Source organism: Phragmites australis, chromosome 8 (assembly GCF_958298935.1).
Source record: "Phragmites australis chromosome 8, lpPhrAust1.1, whole genome shotgun sequence".
Lineage (NCBI taxonomy): Eukaryota > Viridiplantae > Streptophyta > Magnoliopsida > Poales > Poaceae > Phragmites > Phragmites australis.
Genome location: NC_084928.1, coordinates 35,942,001 through 35,963,643, shown reverse-complemented (window position 1 = coordinate 35,963,643; position 21,643 = coordinate 35,942,001). Strand labels below are relative to the sequence as shown.

At 44.9% G+C, this 21,643-nt stretch overlaps 3 protein-coding genes across 3 annotated transcripts; all 3 read right to left on the bottom strand.

Annotated features, from left to right (window-relative positions):
- Positions 1 to 4,612: 4,612 nt before the first annotated feature.
- Positions 4,613 to 5,901, bottom strand: LOC133927312 (protein OXIDATIVE STRESS 3 LIKE 4-like). Its single transcript, XM_062373709.1, has 2 exons — positions 5,325 to 5,901; positions 4,613 to 5,238 (listed from the first exon to the last, which is right to left on the bottom strand). Exons 1-2 carry the CDS (start codon positions 5,708 to 5,710, stop codon positions 5,004 to 5,006), a joined length of 621 nt encoding a protein of 206 aa, XP_062229693.1. The 5' UTR covers positions 5,711 to 5,901; the 3' UTR covers positions 4,613 to 5,003.
- A 6,028-nt stretch (positions 5,902 to 11,929) lies between these two features.
- Positions 11,930 to 15,046, bottom strand: LOC133927311 (exocyst complex component EXO70A1-like). The gene has a single exon (XM_062373708.1). It carries the CDS (start codon positions 14,450 to 14,452, stop codon positions 12,425 to 12,427), a length of 2,028 nt encoding a protein of 675 aa, XP_062229692.1. The 5' UTR covers positions 14,453 to 15,046; the 3' UTR covers positions 11,930 to 12,424.
- A 3,369-nt stretch (positions 15,047 to 18,415) lies between these two features.
- LOC133926012 (coatomer subunit beta-1-like) lies at positions 18,416 to 18,979 on the bottom strand. The gene is made up of 2 exons (XM_062371744.1): positions 18,609 to 18,979; positions 18,416 to 18,518 (listed from the first exon to the last, which is right to left on the bottom strand). Exons 1-2 carry the CDS (start codon positions 18,813 to 18,815, stop codon positions 18,498 to 18,500), a joined length of 228 nt encoding a protein of 75 aa, XP_062227728.1. The 5' UTR covers positions 18,816 to 18,979; the 3' UTR covers positions 18,416 to 18,497.
- Positions 18,980 to 21,643: the final 2,664 nt, after the last annotated feature.

Here is a 21,643-nt window from a genome sequence, read left to right as displayed (position 1 = left end):
AAGGGACAACCACAACAAGTAGTCAGCCCGCTAGCCTAGTAAAACCCAATCAAAGCCAACAGCCCATAAAGCACCCCTCCCCTACTGCCTCACGTGCTATCTCCTGTCGCCCTCCACTTCATGCCGCCTCCCAAGTCTCTGACGCCACCAGCCCCGCCACCCCCAAGCGTCTCCGCCGGCCCTGAATCGTCCCCTTCCCCTACTCCTATCCAGATGAAGCATTGCCGCCACCACCACCACCTTCCAGATCGCCACCGCCACAGTTGAGCGGGAGCAGAGCTGCACCAGCCACAACCGCGGAGCCGGCGAGGATGGGGAAGGCGGAGGGAGAGCCACGCCGCCTGCTGGTTCCCTGGTTCCCCTCCTGCTCTTCGTCTCTTCTCCATGCTCCCTCCTTCCCCCTGTCCTCCCCTCTTCTGGCTAGGCGACGTCGACGCCCAGAACTGCAGTTCGCCTAGGCGACGCCTTGAAAAGCATGGACATGACGCTAAAAAATTGTATTTATCACACAGTGAAAACATCATAATACCTGCCGTATTAAAAGGAGGATGATCGGCTCACTACGACACATGGTGATGATCCCTTTAGATGTTCCTGCATAGTAATTAAACATGGGTTGTAATTTTCTATTGTAAAAGATAGCATAGATCAAGAATCAGGAAAACTTTGACTAGTCATCTTCAGCACGACAAAAAATAGCATACAACCTATAGTTACATTCTTATTATGAGCCTTAGCCGTAAACTTCTGCAGAAACCAGATAGTTGACCTCCTAGATGCTGACCTTAAGACCTTAGGCACCACGAGCAGGTCAAAATGTGCATCACAAATAGCAGTGTAAATAAAGGCTCAAACCAAGTCATTTTTAAAGTGCCAACACACTAAGATCTGAAATACCAGATCATAAAGCAATTTGTGGCATCCATTCTAAGTTTAATTTGTGGCATGCAGATCTTATCCCTTACTCATGAACGGAATTACACCATCTGTTTCTATGCTCCACCTAGCCTTCATCATTCATCTATTTCCCATTTCAAGGCTAATATGTACAAAACTACATGACAAGTGGCAAAACCAGAAGTCCAGAAATAAGATACTTCCAACCCATGATCTACTAATGTATAGAATAAATCACAATGTGCAATCAACACAAAGAATAAATACGGACACGCTGCTCATCGCACAAAGTTCATGAGTTATCATGCACGTCGATGCTTACGGAGTATATAGAAAAGCACAAAGAAAATGCATGAAAAAAATGTATCAAAAAATGTGTCGATTTTTGTACATACTCTATAATTCATAAGAAACTCATTTTAGCTAGATTCACCTAAAACTCTTGTGTAGAATTCAAACTAAAATTCCTCAAATGGTGCTACTTTTGTAAATTCTAGCAATTTGTAGGCCTCACAAAAATTCCTGAAAAATCTGAAAAAATCACTAATATTTCTCTAATGTGATATACTAATTTATAAAATTATTTAACACCCTAGTTTATAAGGTAAAAAATGAGTTCCTTTGTAATACCCATTTATCAGTAACTTTTCGCTTATAATCTAGGGTGAGAAATAATTTTATAAATTATTGCATCACATTAGAGGAATATTAGTGATTTTTTAAGATTTTTTGGAATTTGTGTGAGACCTACAAATTGCTAGAAGTTACAAAAGTAGCACCTTTTAGGGAATTTTAGTTTGAATTCTACACAAGATTTTTAGATGAATCCAGTTAAAATGGTTTGCTTATGAATTATAGAGCATGTACAAAAATCAACATATTTTTTAGTATATTTTTTTAGCTCTCGGGTACTTTTCATAGCGCTAGCAGTGTATTCACGTAAGCCCGGGTGGTAAATGTGGGAGAACATCCGGTAGTGTGGTATTTCAGAGTGTGCCATTCAGGAGGTTGGTAAAAAAATAATTGCCCCAGGGGGAGGGGTAGCCGGCATTCGGGCTGTGGGCCCTAAATCTTGGGCCGAGGGCTCTTTTTTTTCGCCCATCAATGTCTCGAAATGCAAGCTGACACCGGTGGATCTTTTAATTGATCATTTTTTAAAACCCCTTATAACACGCAGATATACACACGTACTCACACAGCGCCTACTGAACATTGGATATACGTTTCTTTGTCGACATGTATGTCGGCCATCACTGAAAGAAAAATTCATCTCGATAAGATACACAAGAAGCAAAACTAAGATTTGATCCTAGTGAAAAGTAAGCATAACCATCTTCACTAAACATTTAAGTCAATGCTTGATTCTCTTTTAATTGGTCATTTAACTATGACTAGTCATTTAATTGTGATCTTTTGTTGTATGAAAGTCAACTATTTTATAATTACTCAATAGCATTGCTAGTCTTCGCAAAAGGGGTTTTTTTAAAGGATCGCAAATGTTTCCTATATAGGGATGGGTGTGAAGCACATATAGATATTCATAGATTCATGCTATTATAATTTAATTAATTAACTGATCATTTTAATCCAATCAAAAGAACTATTTAGTTGATTAAATTAAATTAAAATAGATCTACGTATCGTTCCATATATCCCTATTCGTACATGTGACGCGAAAAGACGGGTGATTCTACTGAGACGACTCTTATCGTATGGTTGTTCAGCCGACCGTGAAATCCAACAAAGCATTGAGCAGTGACACTACGCCTAACATGATGGGCAAACGCACGCCTCCTCCTCCGCCCGCCTGTGGCTTAAAGCTTAGATCCCCTTGGGGCAACATGCACACAAGCACCGATCGAGCTAGTGCGAGCAGCGAAAACCTCTTGTTGCACGGTGAAAGTGGCGTCGATGCCCTGCTCCTCCACTCAAGAAGTGATTCCTTTAATCGTAATATCATCTCGTAACATGATCGCTGACATGACCCACATAACGTTAGGTAAGAGGATTAGCTCACCTCACCGAGGGCGTAGATACACCAGCACCACCTCTAGGGTTATAAAAAATCTCAAGACTCACGAGCTACTCGAACTTGACTCGCTATATGCTCGATTCGAGCTCGACTCGAGACCTTAACAAGCCAAGCTCAAACTTAGCCATAAGCTCATGAGCTTGTCAAGCGCGAGCTAGAATAGCTCGTCAAAAGCTCGACTAACTTCAACTGTTGTTCGTAAAAAAAGAGTCCTTATCCATTCACTTTAGTTAATTTTTTTTAACCAAACCATCAAACTCAAAGGTCAATCGTCTAACTTTAAACCACCGTAACAACGTATATATGTAACTCATAAATAGTGCTATAAAAAAACTCGAAGCTCACGAAACTACTCGAACTCACTCCACCTTATTCGAGCTCGACAAGACTCAATCAAACCAAGCTAAGTCTATTCTAGACTCTAGATTTTTAGCTCTGATGAAACTAGACTCGAATTTTTATCAAACTTAAGTTTGAGATGACCGACTCGCTTAAGCTGGGCTTTTTGACAACCCTAGCCGCCTCGGTACTTCTCCTTGTGCTGGCTGCTGGTGAGTGGTGACCGATCGACCGCGCGCGGATAGGCGTGCACGGGGAATTATCGAAGCGTTTCGGGTGGGGGCCGCTACGAAATATATGTCGTGCCTAGCGTGTGCAGCGGCCGTGCAGGCTGACTGGCACGGTGAGTGAGCGTCTGTCTCGTCTCTCTCCTGTGGAGCCAAATTAAAGGCCACGCCACGGGGGCCCGGCCGGACCGACCGATGGCCATAGGAGAGGTGACAAACGAAAAGTGAAAGCGAACCCGAAACGCGGCGACGTTGGATTAGCAGAGTCCCTCCATCGTACGACCAACCGATGAAGGCAATATATATACATATATATTAATTAAGTGATTGATTAATACTAATTGGGTGGCACCGGAAGCCAGCGGATAAGATCGGCCAGCCAGCGCGACAAATGAGGTACGTGCAGTGGTCCGTTTCTCCGCGACGTGACCCCTCTCGTTTCCTTTCCTTTCTCATTTTCCTTCCGGCCTCAGCGAACACGAAAATTCCATTATAATACTGTTTATTTAAGTTAAAATTCGTATCGTTGATAAAAAATTATAATAATATAAATAAAAATTAACAAAGAAATAAATATTAAATAAAATAAATAGATAATCGAGGTACGGTACGTAAAAAATATAAAATTGCATTTTCCACTCGGCTATCTCTTCCCCAAAGCTTATCTTCCCACACGACCTTTTGACAAGCCTTCTTGTCTCCCCCTCTCCCATCAGTCTCTCTAGTCTCTACACGTCACACTGCAGGCCAACAAGCGGATCTCTTAGCATCGATGAGATGATTAAGACGGGATTAAGCAAGCCAACCCAACTTTACACGTTTCCAGATTATGTTGAGAAACTGGTCATCCCCAGCAATACATCTATATCCGGTGCTCGGTTGAACCTGATCCCAACTTTTAAGAGCTGGCCTGCCTCTCAACTTTCTGCCGGGGCACGGATGTATGAATGTATCCCAAGAACAAGCACAGTGAAGAGGAAAAATATAAATAAAGTTCGACGGCACCAACCAGGCATGGTTTGGTCTGGCTCTTTACCGAAAGGCGTCAAGCTAATGCACACAGCGTGGTTACAAGGTTGTTGCTAAGTAGTGATGCGATTAGTATATGCACTGGACGGATCAAGAACAGATTAGGATTGAAGGAGACTTGCTTAGCTGATTTGCAGGCCTTGTGCAAAAAGAGGTTAGCTTAGTTCGGTAGCTCTCTCCAGTGAGATCATTACAACAAGCGCTAGCTAGGGAATGACACATGACCACAACTCTCTGCTCCATGTTTGGTGCTCTCTCTCTCTCTCTCTCTCTCTCTCTCTCTCTCTCTCTCGGAGGTCAATGCAATGCAAAGAGCTAGTAGTGTTTGATTGCTGGTACCTAAAGGAAGAAAGAAATTTACGCCTAGCATTAGGTATATATCAAAAGGTTGCATGGTTGATGAGATGAGATCCCATGCTATTACAAAAGGATCCATCCATCCACCGTGTCCTCCTTGATTTCCATCAATCCGTTGATCTTCAGCCGTCTGTGTCGCCGTTGACGTCGTTACCGGTGGGTGGCAAGAATGGCGGCAGCGCGGTGAGCGAGGTGGAGGTGACCCTCCGGATGGAGCAGCACCGGAGGACACGCCGGCGCTTGTTGAAGGGGTTCTCTGGCTTGGCCAGGTCCCTGGCGCTGGTGACCGCGGCCGCCGCGTCCTGCAGGTTCGCGAACGACCGGGACTTGCCGGAGAAGAAGTTGGACAGCCCCCTCCTGCATGCCCGGGGCGCGCTGCCCATGTCAGAATCGAGGAAGACGTGCGCGCGGTGCGATTGATCGGCTGATGCAGGGATGCTTACTTTATGGGGAGCGCGTCGTCGAGGGCGTCCATGCACGCGAGCGCGCCGGCCGCGTCCTTCCTCCTCGCCGGCTTCCCTCCGCTGTCCACCTCGTCGTCGTCGTCGTCGTCGTCGTCGTCGTCGTCGTCAGACACAGCACCAATGGATGACCTCTCCTCCTCATCGCCATCCTCCTTCACCGTCTCCAGCACGAACAGCCCGTGGAACTGAGACTGGCGCCGTTGCCGCGCCGCGCCGTCGTCACCCCGCCCCTCCTCCTCCGCCTCCTGGTCCTGGACAACGTCCTTCCTCTTCCTCGCCCCGCCGCCGCACAGCTGCCCGCCGTACGCCGCCGTGGCGCCTGGCCCCACGGCCGCCGCCGTCGCCGCCGCCGTCACAACGGACATCACGCCCGGCCGCCACCGACGCAAATGGTGCTCTCATCAATGGCGCCCGCGGGCCCGGTGGCTTAAAGACCCATGGCCACCGATCAGTATTATTGTCCTGCGATAGACACTGAACGGTGAACGCCCACAGAGGGAGGAGAGAGAAGGAGAGGAGGCGCGAGGTGGGGGGATGTATATAGATAGCTAGGCTAGGCAGGCAGGAAGAAGCCGAGGCAGCAGGTGAAGAGGGTACGCGTGGAGGGAGAGGGAGACGTAGCCGACGCAGCGAGGGCGACGGGCGCACCGGACACAGGAACACGCATGCACCCCACGCACCCTCGACGCATTTTCTCGTGGGCTCTGATATCCATCCCTAAATTCTCCCACGCTTCCTGCAATTCAGAGAGATTTCAGGCGCCGTATGAACACACCACCATTGGATTAGGTGAGGGGATTTTCAAGGTGGGTGGTTTAAGATGCCGAATTTAGAGCGAGGTTGGGAAGGCGGCTAGACCAACGGTGGGTGGAGGCTTGGCGGTGCGGCGAGGTGATGGCGGAGGTGCCACGAGTGGCTGGCGGGTGGTGGGCATAGATCTGGTAGCAGGAGAGTCATCGGAGACAGCTGGAGGTGGGTGAGACGGAGGATGAATCAGTAGTTGAAGGAGGGAAAAAAAAAGCATAACTGTCTGATCTTCATTTGATGATTAATATTTATTGTCGAAAAAAAATCAAACATCTGATAAATAACATCACCCTAATTCTCCTCGTCTATTACCTAATACCTATTCCATGATCTTTTTTCTTCTCTGCACGCTAGTTTCATGATGAGTGTCCCTCACGCCCATACTTGAGACAAATCATGCAAGCTCTCTGTCTCTCACTCTCTCTCTCTCTTAAGGGTGTTTCCATGAATATTCTAAGGAGAAACTTCGAACAAGTTTAACTGTTCGAATTAATTTAACCTGCATAGACGCCCGAGATAATCTGGATAAAAGATGGGCAAGGTGTACATCTTGGTTAAGTTCTTAATGCTCATATGTTAAGACGTCAAGAAGAAGTGAAGCCATGCAGGTCGAAATAATCTTGAGCAGAGTAGACTAAAATGATTTGCTAAATATACAGTTCGACTACACTGCTTCACAACTCTATATAGTAACATAGTTCTTATCTTCTTTTTTTTAGAGCAAGACTTTTCTTATCCTTGCCCAGTACCCCAGTGATCACTGAACGAAGCCATGGAAACGCTAATATATTTCTGAACGAAGGGATCAGTAATGCATAGGAAGTTCACTTGTACAAGCTCACAGAGCTAGTCGTGTGATGAGTGCCCTCTTCTTGCCAACTTAATTCTTTCATGTCTATCGCAAGCTGATTTTAAGAGACATGAATCTTCACGGAAATACTAAGCAAGTTCACCTTGCTTGATGGTAATTATTTCCGTCGCTTTCGTAATCTTCTTGGAGAACCAACCCTTTCATATTTGGATTTTCCTGGCACCGACTACGTGTTGCCAGATAGGACGACTGCCTCTCCTCTTATCAAAAGTTAATGAGAACCTCGATCAGAATCACAAATTTGTTCTGGTTGAGAGTTGAGACTGCATATATTCAAATCCTAATAAACTGGTTAATTTGCAAAGTCATCAATAGTAGCTTGTTTAGCAGAGAAGATCATAGCATAAAAATGTAAATTCGTCCAAAAAACGTATTATATATACGACGTGCAGAGGATTAATTAAGATAACCAAAGCACATCCCCTTATAATAAGGTACGGGTAGGCGAAGCTTGAGTCGAAATGACTCTGGTGCTACATCACTACACATCTATTAACAACACAAATTCATATAATCGATATGAGGAGATTAATAGTAAAGTTTTTTTTACCCTGATACACCCTAATCAACTTAGATCCACCCCTGCGGTTACTCGTGGCGTCCTGAAACGTTATCGCTTACGTCTCCGACTCTGATGTTCATCCAAGAACTAATTAAGCATGAGTTCAGTTTGGAACCTTGTGAGGAAAGATTATCTCGACCGAGCAAACAGGTTATCCAGAGCCTCTCTTTTCTTAGCACCGCGTATCTTTGGTGAGATCCTCGCGATGAGGCCTTATCCTGACGTGTAGACTGTAGTGTACGGGTTAATGAAGTTACAGGCTACCTTGAGTGTTTAGTCCTCTAAAAGAATCACTGGATGAAGGCTGAATTATTGATTAAAGTCAGTGACAAAGTCCAGTCATAATTAGCTGCATGCCGTACAGGGTGTTAGCTAGCATCCAGAGTGCAGATTAGACGCGCCCTCTTCTCTCTGTAGTTTTCACAAATTTCCACTGCTTGAACTGGTTCAAACCTTGGTCGATTTGATCGCTTTGTTAAACCAACCCTGTCTCATCAGCTCCATGCACAGAGCACATACATGTATTCTCTTATCTGATATATTACACCAATCAAAAAGAAGGATACCAGATCAACCTTCAAAACAAAGGTTATATATTCCATGTTCAAGATCCTTATCTGATATATTACACCAATCAAAAAGAAGGATACCAGATCAACCCATTGTCTCTCCAGCTACTGTACTGTCAGATAAGGTCATTCCAGGGTACGCTATACAGCTACAGTCACCTCTTATCGTCTTCTCACCTTACCTTCACTCACTGATAACTGAAGATGGACGGCAAGCTACGAACTGTTTGCTGCTTATCCAAATTCCAAATTAAAGCAACTGTTGGAAAAGGACATGGAATAGACCTCGGTCGAATTCTCGAGCTGTACATGTCTATGCGCGACGGCGCCGCAACCCTTTGGAACAGGGATTTATGATTCCCCTGCAGTATCCAAACGATAGAAAAGGATGGACCGGGACAGATGAAGATAAACTGACCATGTTATCCTGTTATCCGCTCTGAAATCCTAACCCTGCTGCTGTGCGGCAGATCGTAGCACGCACACACGACATATTCTCTTCTCTTCTCTCTTTTCTTTTCCCTTTTCCTTTTTCTCACAGATGTACAGATGCACGACATGCAGCTTTCAACAGAGGTTTGCATCACAGCTATGGATGGATAGATAAGTAGACAGATAGGCGTATATGCATCCAGCTGGTGCGTGTAATGGTGCATGGCTTCATTGTTCGGTGCAGAAAGCTACGAGACCAGGTGGAGCGACGCTCCTAGGAGCCACACGCGTGCTTATCGCTTGGAGGTTGTTCGGCGGTGGATCCGTGGATGCATGCATGCGACACAGTCACACAGACAGAGAGGTTGGCTGGAGAAGAAGAGAAAAACGAGCCCACTAAGTTCCATCAGGAAAAGAAAATGTATATGGGATGCAACTATTTTGGATTCTAAAGAAGGAACTTTCCCTATTTTAAATTACCTTGACTAAAGATAATTTTTTAAAAAAAATACTGGAACGGGAGTACAAAGTGTTTCTTCTGTAACCAGAATAAAATCATATAACACCTATTTTTTAATTGTCATTTGGCTAGATCAGTTTGATGAACTGTCAAGATTCTCTCGATATAAACAAATCTATAAATGTTAAACATATGATGGGTGATTGGCTTAGGGCCAGTGGGTAAAGGCATAAGAATAAAATTCTTGTTGGTATAGCAGCTTTATGTTGACTATATGGTTATGTCGTAACGATATCTCTTTTAACAAAAAAAAAACACTTCATCTATGGTTTAGACACTAGAGGTTACTTCAGAAAGAGGGAGAGAGGAATCAAGTGAATAAGGTGTGTCAAAGACCGGAAGTGGTTACTATAGAAGTCTTTACCAAGAATAGATAACAATTTAATAATAGATTATGTGAGGATAAAATTTTAATTTTCAAGTGTGCTATTCATTTGCTTTGAGACACTTGCAATTGTAATGCCGCGGAGCTATAATAATGAACTTGGTTACGTGCACCACCTGATGCAGAGGTTGAAATTGCTTCTATTATTAAAAAATATTACCTTAACGAATTAAGTTTAATTGGTGGGAGCAATAGGTGTATACCTTAACTACTTGAGTTTGAGTTCTCTCCTACTTAAATTTAATTATCTATTTCTTCTTATATATAATATTATATATTTTTTAAGGTTGGTCGAGTTTTATTTTATTTTATAGTACCTCGTTTCTTCCTCAAATCGCTCAACTTTTTTAGTTATTTCATCACCTCGAGATTGTGCTTCAGTCAGATCTATGATCGAGTTTCACCAAGTCGAATCTCTGGATTTTAATGTCCAGTTACGGATGAGGTCCAGAAATGTAGGGACAACGGTGTAAAGTGGTTTGGCGGCGGCAACACAACTAGCTATCCTATTTTCTACCTTTTACTGTTCTTTTTCTCCCTCCGATCCCACTATCAGCCTCTGTGAACAGTACTGTAGCTTTCATCTCCAACAGCTACCATATTTCCTACCTTTTACTGCTCTTTTCCTCCCTCTAGTCCCACTGTCATCCTCTGTGAACACAATATTTTCCTCCTTTCGGCTCCCTGTCACCACTATGAACAATGCTACTACAGTGTTGTGTGCTGCTACAGTATCCCCCCTTAGCACCAGATAGGGTTCGTGCTAGACCGATTCCTAGCGCTACAGTACTTACGGGGTACTGTAGCATGGGATAACTCCACTGCTGGAGTTGGCTGAGAACGGTAAGGCATAGTAAATGAGGTGGCCTACTAGTGTGAGAACAGGAAGGAAGACGTAGTCAATTGTGCATAATAAAGAAAAAAAACAAATATTATTTTGTATAAATTTAGATCTCCTTTACGATAATACATATATATCATATTTCGTCTTGATTAATTTTTTAAAAAATAATTATAATAGAGATATATCTGGATTTAATCTTTAGGATCTTAATGAGTTGTCTCATATTTTAAATTCTAAAATCTTTGTCGAATAAATCTTATCGTGGTATAACTTTGTTATGAGTCTCAATGTATTATTTCTGCTCCTAACCCATTAGGTTTGTTCTATATTGCTTGTCAGACTTTGGTTTTGAGTCAACCTCTCTCTTTTTTGACGCACCTTTTTTTCTACATATATAGTCGGGTTAAGGAAACATATCATATTTGGAGTTTCCGAGTGTAACATTTTTAAATTGTATTACTTCCGAATATTTGAAAGATTTTTTCCTAATCTAATAATCATTTTCTTGTAGAGCACGATAAAGTGACTTGAATATTGACATGTCTTATTTATCACATAGAGGTTGTGAGATCTATCGTATCGAACAAAGAACACATATACAGTGGATACCCTTTCTAAGAATATACTGTATTATTATTAAATATATATAATTATTTATTCTTTGTCAATACCCTTGTAATATCTCAAGATCTCGCGATACACGACATGCCAACCTTGATTTGCACAGTAATAGATTAATGTTCTGCTTGTTTTTTAGATTGTCGTAACCTGGATTTTTTGGAGAAACTTTTTTCCCACCGGATTATGGATTATGAGATTTCGTAGTATAATTTAGCTTGTAGATTGTGAGAATCACCTTTTACATTAAGACCGTTTATTTTTGCTTTTACTTTTATGACTATAATATATAATTAGAATAAAAAACAAATAGAGCATAAGTCCTTATTTTATCACACCAGATTGCCGTACATGCATTGAGCCCAAGCTTCTAGGCTTAGCTCTTTTAGGCCCTGCCCAACGTTCAAACAGGCCTACTTGGACCTAGCCATTGAGCCCAAGCTTGGCATCAACTACAGATTCCTCCCAATGTGAGGCGTAGGCCCACCCAATTGCCTTTCTCCTCTCGGCGTCAGGTATTCAGCAACGGTGGACTTTCTCTTAGCCAACCAAGGTCCGTGATACTCAATTCAACGCCAATGTGTTTGTGTGTGTGTCACTGCATGCAAGGTGCCGACTTCCTCAGATCTCTAAATTAGAGCTGGAGAACACGGTACCCTGGAATATCACCGATTCAAAAGGCACGAATTGCAGTGATCTCTTCTGTCAGTAGACATAGTAGCAGTTTCATGCATGGCAAAGTGTAATGCTAAGTCAGTAATCCATGAGATGTAGCACAGGGGATCAGTACAATATATACATGGATAACACCCAACTGATAAGACCAATCACCAAGCAGAAGTGCACTAAGAGAAACACACCTCCAGGTAGTAAGCTTAATAGGACTACATGCTTCTGTACATCAGAACACCAGAAGTTATATGATAGATAAAAAAGTAAACCATTGTATAATGGGAGAAAGATGTAACAGTGTATATAAATTTGGAAGGAATAAATAATTTATTGTCTCGTATAGTCAGTGATCAATTAGTCACTGTCATTTTGGCCACCACATATAATGTACTCCATATAATTTCATTGCATGTTCATAAACCCTAAAACTTATGCCATATGAAACAACTGAACACCCACCTATAATACAACCAATCTTTTGCATGTACCAGATAAGTGATTACACATCCTCTGCTCCCCATCTATAATACAACCAATCTTTTACATGTACCAGATAAGAATGCAATGGAAGGTGGACCTCATAGATATGCTCTGAGGAAAAACTTGTCATCTTCTCTCCCCCACCATGTCAGTTCTGGAGAAGTTTATGTTATTATGCTCCAGCTGTTCTAATCATCAGGCCATTATTTTGTCTCCCCCACAAGTAGGGGATATTGAGTGACTGCCTGAAGTAAATAATCCTTGCCTACCAAGTTATTGCACAAATTGTACATCCAATATTTTCAAACTTCAACCGACGCTACTTCAGTGTGGAAGCACTCCGATACAATCCTGTCATTTCACTGGTAATCTTGTCATTTGAATGTCTGATTTGGAAGCTTCCTGCTCTCCTTGGCTTGCCTGACTTGAGCAGGAAGAGTGTATTGAGCATCTTATCCAGATCTTCGGCACTGTACTTCACATACTTGCTCGCACTGACGTCCTGCTCAACAAGCGGCCCGTAGTTTTGCATGAAACTCCGGTAAACAGGCACTATAGCTTGCACCACAAGGTGGCACGTCTTCTGCTGCAAATCCCTATCTGATATCACCCATGTAGACTGCTTCTGATACAACTCATCAAAGTTAGTATTGAACGATTTGAACCTCTGCTTCACTAAATCTCTTGCTGTAGCTCGGCCCTTGGAGAATAAGATTAGCCCCTCCCTGCTCAACAGGGGTGCAAGTGTTCCCCAGCTCTCCCTCAGAAACACTGCCGAGTAGTAATCCTTGTACTGCTCATGCTCCCGGAGCCACGCATCACCTAAGAGCTCACCCAGCTTAGTACCCTTCAGGTGCTTGAAGAAGTGCCAGTGTATGTTCATCATGAAGAGATACGACAGTGTCACATCCTCGTAAGCCTTTGACCATGTATCAAAGTTAACCTCAAGGGTCTTAACAATATTAAGCACTGCATCAACAAGCATATTGTCATCGAAGACTTCTTTGCGCCAGCTGCGGTGAATGGTGATCACCTGTGTCAGCACAGACCGATACTGCTCCCCAAGGAGCTGGTTGCAGTATTTGGCAACAAAGCTAACTAGGCGCGGCACTCCGCCATCAACTGGCGGCGGCATATCGCGCTGCAGCTCGACCTGCACAAGTAACTCCTCAAATATCTCAACAGCACCATCCACCACCCTCTTGACAAGCTCCCTAGTTCGGCTTTGGATCTCTACACAAGCCTTTCCACCAAACAACCGGTTGAAGTCCGGCCTCAGCTTATTCAAAGAATCAAACACATCAAGCAACCGCAATAGCTTGATGGGGTCCTTCCTAGCATCAGCCACAGCACGCCCAAACTTGAGGAAATCAAGAATACCAGCACGAGCTGCAATCTCAGCGAAGCACAAGGATGCAGCTTCTGGTCGCCGCTCAAACACCGCAACACAGAGCTTTCGCTCAGCTTCTAGTAGGTGGTGCACCGCAAACACCAAATGCCGACCAAAAAGCTCGACGCTTGGGCTGAGCGCCTGCGCATCCTCTGTCGAATCCTTCAAGTAATCAAGACCAAGTGCGCGGAGGCTGGCGCTCACAGTATCCCCACGCGCGTCGGCATAGGCAGTCGAGCAGTGGTCAAGCCGCCCGTTTGCCGCGAGGCGGTCAAGGATTAGGCTGAGCTTGTGCACCACGGCGACGGGGATCCGAGAAGGCGCGACGGACGCCGGGTTGGAGTCGCCGGGCTCTTTCATAGCAAGCGGGGAGGAGTGTTCCGCGAGGAGTCGACGGAACTCAGCCTCAAGCATGTCGAGGGCAGCGGTTAGGAGGCCGCCGTCCAGGTCGGCGGAGGAGTTCTTGAGGTGCTCAAGTGCCTCGGCTAGATCGGACACGAAGCGGGGATCGGCAAGTTTGCGCTCACCGAGGTAAGCCACGATGTCGGCGAGCCACTGGGAGGCGACCCCGCAGTTGTCAGAGAGGAAGTGGAGCGCCTCCTCGAGCTGCGCGAGCACGGCGAGGTACCCCGGGAGGTCCTCCGACACGCCGGCGCGCACCAGGAGAGACGGCTCGAGCCCGTGCACGGCGTCGAACACCTTGAGCACGGCGGCGGCGGGCCCGACGGCGCGGTCTATGTTGGGCCCGGCCGCCGCCAGCGCCTTCCGCGGCGCGCGGATCGGGCGCACCGCCGCCTCCATCACCGGCAACCGCATCTGGATCTCCTCCAGCCTGGAGCCCTCGCGCGCCAGCGCGTGGCTCAGCGCCCGCGACTTGTCCACACCGGCCCGCAGCGCCCGCCTCGCCGCCAGAAGGCTCGCCATCCGCCGCTCCTCCTCCTCATGGTCCATCCCCATCCGCACCCCCAGTCCCGCCTCCCAAACACCCACCCTTCCAATGCCAAACACTCACAGAAGTCAGAATCCACAAGCTTCCCAACAATCCCTCACAAGCATCCACCACAAAGCAGCAGTGGGTGTTGGTGGGGCTTCAGGCGCCGCTTCCAAGCTACTTATACGACGGGAGAAGCGCGCGAGGGACAGCCATCCCGGTAGCCGGTAGGTGATTGGCGCTCGGAACAGGAGGCCATGCCGGCGAGAGAGCCTAGGAAGAAAGAGGGGTTTAGGTTGGAAATGCGGGGCGAGAAAGGAAGAAAGCCGGAGTTTTTTCGATGGAGACTGGGGAAAAGCCGGGCGCGGACGTGGGAGCCGAAGAAGCCTCGGCTCGGCTCGGCCGCGAGGAGAGGGGGGAGGACGACGGGGTGCGCGGCCGCGTGCGCCGGTTTCTTTTGTCGTTGGGTTACGGGTGGAAAGGCGCAGGAAAATGTAGTGCCCGGGACTGCACGGCCGGGCGATCGAGGCAGCAGCCAGGCAGATCCTGAGACGAGTCGCGCCGGCGCGGCATGCGGTCAGCGGAGGATCGCGGGGCCACGAATCGCGTTGGGTTTTCGGGTGTTCTGGGGCGGAAACGGTCTGATTTTGGGGTCGGGTGGGTGCACGGCGCCGCGCCGTGTTTCGGCCGTGTTTGGATGACTGGACCCTGGGCGCGGTGCGATATCTCGTTGTCAAGCGATCCGAGGTTGTCCGTTCGAGTTTGTTTCGACTGTAGTCCTCCACTTGTGAGTTTCACTGCAAATTATTGCCGATGATGGGCATCTGATGCAGTACTGTCACGTGGAACTGATGGATGTCATCTCTACTTGCCTGTTCTCCTGTCCATTTGCCAGTTGCATAAGGACTGCACACTGCAGAGCTTCTCTACTCCATAGCGTAAAGATGTGTGACTGGCGGCAAGGAATGGCGTGCAAGCAACCCAAGTGCCAATTGGTCAATTGAATGAGGACAGACACCTTCCTCTTCCTGCCAAGCTGTTGGCTGTTGCATTCAGTGGGTAGGATCAAGAAGTGAACTATTAGCCATGTTGGTTCCATGATAGGACACACTCTTTTTTCTGATCCCCAAATAATTATTCCCAAAAGTTGCCTACTTTCTACTGTTAACCAGTAGTAGTAGCAGAATATTCAGAATAAGTTAACATTATATTTTATAGCATCTAAGAAACTCGGAGTTTGAATATTCAGCGGGCGTGCACAACAAGAAAACAAAAACATTTGCGCTCCTAAGAATTGTGATGGAAACAGTTTCTTTGCCTTCTTCACTTGCGAGCGTCAGTCGCGAAGGAATGCAGAAAAATGTTTAATCTATTAACCCAAAAGGTGAAACACCAAAAAGGGAAGATGTGAATGATCAGCTCGAAAAGGTTGTTCATCATACGCGTTCAAATCAAAATGCAAAGAAGCAAAGGTTGCTAAGGTTCGTTGAGCAAACGAGACGAAGACATCCGCACGCTAGTAACATCATTCAGATAAGAGCTTACTTCACAGAGAATTCTGTGCTGCAGATGAACAGTTTTGACTGACTGGTCACGCTAAACTTTGATATCCGCTGTGTTTGCGAAGTCAAAAATTGCAACCTATCCAAAAAAAAAAATGCAAAGAGCTTTTCCTAAAAAAAAAAAAGAGATACTCTCAAGCCTGTGGCCATTGTTCCTGCATAAAAAATTCGAACTTGCCACCGAAATTTAACATGACCGGTAGCTAAGCACGAATGTGATTCTGCATAATGCATATTCCACTTTGTTGACTACGGTTGTTAAAAAAAGGAAAGCAAAAGACAAACAAAGAAAAGAATCAAGATGTCTGATTAAGCTCAGTGACGGATGTTAGATGAAGCCTATCCACCTCTTTTTCTTTTCTTCATTAAAAAACTCGCCCTAAGACCAAAGATATCCTAAAAGCATTGTATTAAGATAAAAAAAATCCTTAAAAACTAGAGAAAACACAACGAGAGAACTTTTTTTTTACAAGAAGCAGAGTTCTAATCATAATTGATACCTTTACACTGAAAGTCTTACTTATCATACTATTCGCATGTTTTCTCTTTTTTTTTTCTCTCTTTCTCATTCCTTTGACTCGTCTATAGTAAAAAAAAATTGTTGAGAGAAATTCAGTGGATTTGCATTGGCTGTAAATCAGTAGGGGTAGAGCCCCTGGATCCACCCCTTTTTAAGCTGCGGATATCACACATGGGCTACCTCAATATGGGAGGCAAAAAGATTCGATGACCCATCCATATGCACAGTCGTAGTAGCTTGGTGGGGGACACGTTGCAAAGGGACGAGGATTTTTTTGAAGGGGACCTCAGCACACAGATATCGGCACGGTTAGGGCTGCGACTTTGGGCAGTGTTTTTTTCCGGCTCAAGTCCGGCACGATCTGATCTAGTCTAAGTTCGATCCGACACGAGTACTGATGAGTCGGGCTGACTCGGTCCGATTTATAAGTCGGGCTGGGCTTTGATATGGGCTCAATGGGCGGTCCGGCTCGGTAAAAAAATGGGTTCGCGCCCTCCAGTGCGGTGGAGTGTGGCGGTGCTGGGCCCGTGCCAACCTGGCCCGACGAGACCCATCGTGCATCCGTGCCAGGTCTGGATCTAGCTGAAGGTGGCTTGAGCCAGCCCAACTCGACCCGAACAGTTTCTCGAACCATCCTAGCACAGTCCGAAAGACCCAAGACCCGAAAGAGCCAGATCGGGCCGGCCCGACGTGGTCCAAGTCCCACCTCTAGGCACGGTACACCACTGATATTGGATCCGAACCGTACAATGAACCCATGGAGAGAGAAAATGAGACATGACTTTTGGATGGTGTTAGGAATATAGGCAGGTTGTAGGTCCTAGACATTCAATCATGTGTCTTGTTACATATGTTTTGAATTAGATTTCGTACAGAAGATGTGAAGGGCATCGTCTTGTTCGAAGGTATAATATAACAATGAACTGTGCTGCACTTTTGCTACAGTAAGAACAGCTTAACCACCTGGTCAGTCATCTCCATGCAACTTCGTAGGATCTAGAGCATTAATATTACACAGTTCAATTTTGAATTAGTTTGTATTTTTTTTTTTACTTCATGTGTACTTGCAATAAAACTAAATTCCAAAATATTAAACATATATGTTCAGTTATATTTTTGTTTTTGCCAAAAACCATATTTGCACTTCGTATACACTTACGCAAAGAAGTGAACACACGATGGAAAATGGCAGGGGAAAAAAAGCTAACATGAGTTCAACATATCCCATTTATACACATGGATTTGATCATATGAACTACAACTACATGTTTTTATACGGGGCATATTAATACATTATGTACACATCAAGTGCAGGATAATCTTCAACATGTTCTACATGTTGTTTACTTATCATAGTTTATTTAACTAATCACAATCTGAACAGCAATCACTCGATCGGGATATACACATTCAGGGTAAAGACAAAAAGAACAATATGCGCATAAATTTGTCACAATTTTCATCACGGGATCTCTTTTCTGCTAGCAAAGATTTCAGAAGAATTCCCATGAACATGAACATATCACACATATACATTAGATGTGCATATTAATTTCCCTAGTCATTGATGAACAAATATTTGAAAACTACATGCATCATTGCAAATCCCCCCAAAAAAAGAAAATCATAGAATCTTACATTTTAAAGTATTTCAAAGATATATATTCAACCAATATTTTTTTCTTTTACTGAAGAGGAAAACTCTTAGCACCGTTTATTTAACTGTTAAAACAAAACTTGATTTCGATTATCCACAAGTGTAAACTTGTAACGAAAATGCTTTTATAGGTAAATTATAGTAGTCCATGCATAATGCATGGGGCACATTTACCGTTGTCAATACATTGCCGAGATGGCGTGCCTCCTGATGAAGCGGTGGCGGTGCTCGAGGTTAGCGAGGATGGACGACACAAGCGGCTCGAGCACCTCGGGCTCGACAAGGCGAAAGAGGAAGCAGACCGTGACGCCGTGGATGTACTCGTTGCGGCTCTAGAGGTTGTTGCGGAGGTTCTGTAAGATGAGGATCATCTCCGTGAGTGCGCACGTGGCCGGGTTCCGACAGTCGATGATCTCAAGGTAGAGGAGGAGCAGCTTCTGCACCGTGTGGTCATCGGAGGGGAGCACATAGCGGACGATGGTGATGAAGAGCTGCGGGGGCGTCTCAACGTTGAGGAGGAGCGAGATGGCGCGGTGTATCATGTCGGCCTTGATGGTGCCATCGCTGCCCTCGAGATCCGCCTTGATCTTGTTCGTCATCATGGCGGAGCCCTTGTCGAAGTGGACTAGGAGGGAGCATGGCTTCTCCATGGCTGAGGCCGTGGCGAGGCAAACCTACGACCGGGAGGGAGGGAGGTGGTGGTTGGATCTGGCCAGATGCGACGGCGGATCGGGATCTATGAGGGGAGAGAGAGCGGGAGGGGACGAGAGGGGTGAAGAGAAGAGGTCATGGGTCACCACACGATGGAACATATCCGGTGTGTGCTCATGCGCAAGCGAACAAGCCCACCCCACAGGTCAGCATTAACACCGTAGAGGGCTGGAGAGAGAAAAGAAATTCCCAATTTTTTTGACAAAATAACACACGAATCTCGAAATGCACCAACGAACAGGATAAGCCTCTGTGGTTGGCTACCGCTGTGAAACGATTTATTGCGTTGCAAAGGCACATACCATACCGATGAGCATACTTACTCTTCACTAAGTACAAAGCAAAAACATTTTTATTGCTGCCACTAGCTCTTCCTCGCACCATCTACTGCAGATTTGGGTGTTGAGACTCTGAATTCCTAAGGCGGGGGGAGGGGGGTTGAAGAAAGGTTGGATGTTTGCAAGCAACACACAGAGTTCTTTATGTCACAAGGAAATCCTAGTGAGGAGGATGTTGCTTATATTTTTCGTGTGCATTGGTAAGCCATGGTATTTTATACGAGCTGACCTGAACCCTTGGATCGCAATTGGACAGTTGAATATATTTTCCTTGGTTGCCGTTGCGCCATCAGTTGGGTCCAATGGTTTACCTCTTTTGAGTGCAAAGACAATGCATGGGCCTCGGGCCCACGGAATGAAACAGATATTAGCGTACGGCAGCACCGTTCAGCGCACAATCAAATAGGGGAATTGGGGATGCAGTGCAGCAGAGCATGATATTCAGTCACATGCGTCGAAGAATACTGGCCGTTCACCCGACAAAATTTGGAGTTCAGTCAACTGTGTTACTGCCAATCCTACACGAGCAGAACATACATATCAGGTTAGTTTTTAAATAGTGTTGTACTGAATATTTGATTTCCAACTTAAAACTTACTTCTAGCTACTCACTGATAGAAATATGACCTGTCTGCAATGTTTTCCTTTTTCCATGGATTCGAGAGGTGAGAAAGATTTAAGGTCATGTGGACGCCAACTGCGGACATGCTGGTGATATGTCCACATACCAGCTAAGTCGAATCCTGTCGCATCAGTTCCTGCGATTTGGACGTCCTACGTTTTGCCATCCAAACCGCCAGTATTGACAGACACCTCACAACCGGAGAAAACCAGCCTCAAATAACCACGTCACGCATCAGTGATCACAAGATACCAATAGATCGACAGTTCTTTGATAGATAACTAAAGAAAACGACTCCTCAAAATCCTGTATTTGAGTGCTCTTTTCTGCAGGAACATTGAATAGCAGAACATATTTACAGTTTTACACGGTCATGCTGAATTGCAGATGCAGGGTCGTACTCGTACATCACTACAAGTCTATAATAAGCAGCACAAGCCACAAGCATATATACGTCTTGGTAGGGAGTCAGTAGTATCACAGAAAGGAACATGGCAACTCCCCTCATTACTACTACCACCAGAGCTCCAGTCTGTCCTTCACGTTGAATTGGACATCAATTTGGAATCAGCACAACGAAACTTGCCAGGCTAAAGAGGTCAATGTACTAGAAACCTCGATCAGTGACTCTTTCCCGGAAGTCTTGAGCACAGCAGATGCTGAAAGTAAAAGAGTACGTTTTGCTGCTTAACTTTGAGCTGCAGACATGGACACCATGCATGCCTGAACTTGGAGTGAAGGCCTCAATGACATGGCTAAGCAGGTACGCACTGTTTTCCCAGCTACTACTGCGGCTCTCTTTAATTCCTGATGTCAAGAAGAAGGATCAGCCATGAACAACAGATATGCAGACAGCAGACTGGATCAGGAATAAGGATTGAATTTTGATGATGTGACATGGGATAAGAGCTCGTCCTCCCTGTCGCCCCTAGCTCCAACGTCAAGAGCCAAGGTGCGTCTGCCTTGCTCGATGCGACAGGGAGGCGGCTTCGAGACGTCCACAAGGAAGGAGATGGAATCAAGGCGAGCCCTAGTCAGATATATGGCTGACCCTTTCGGTGGACTGTTGAAGTTGAATGCAGTCAATTGGGCTTGAAATTCATTTCTTATTGTAGATGCGAAAATAAGCTGAACTCTTTTTTTAAGAATTTCCGAATCGGGAGCAGGGTTTGCAAATTCGACGAGAGCCATGAAATTTGGTCAATTGGGTGCGGTTCGGTTTTGTAATATGACCGAAATTCATATTTGAATTTAAAAAATTCAAATCGAATTTAAAAAATAAAAAATAAAAATAAAAATTTATAAAAAGCTAGAGACAATTCTAGGATTATATGTGAAAAAAAATTTCAAAAAAATATCATTTACATTAGAAAATATGTGATCAAACATTGATGAATTGAAAAAACGACAAAATAAAAATAAAAATGCTAAAACGGGCCTAATACACGGTACAAATGGCCTTTTTTTGGCCCAGCTGGATTGGCCTAGCTGGATGGGTGAGTAATAAAATTTGTAATTAATTTTATTGTTGTAATATTTCTTTGACGAAATGCGGAAAATATGGTCGGTTTTCGGTTTAATTCGGTCGGTTTTTGCTCACTCGATTCGTCCATTTTTTACCACAATCAAACTAGTTTGACCAAGTGAATTCGGCCAAATTCTCACCGAAGTTCACAAATTCCGTGAAATCGCTAACCTCCGCATTTCGGTTGTCAAACAAATTTTTAAACCCTGATCTGGAGGAGATGGCAAAGATCTCCTAAGCATTTTTCAATTGTCCCTTTATGATTCTATTCTTTACAAAGAA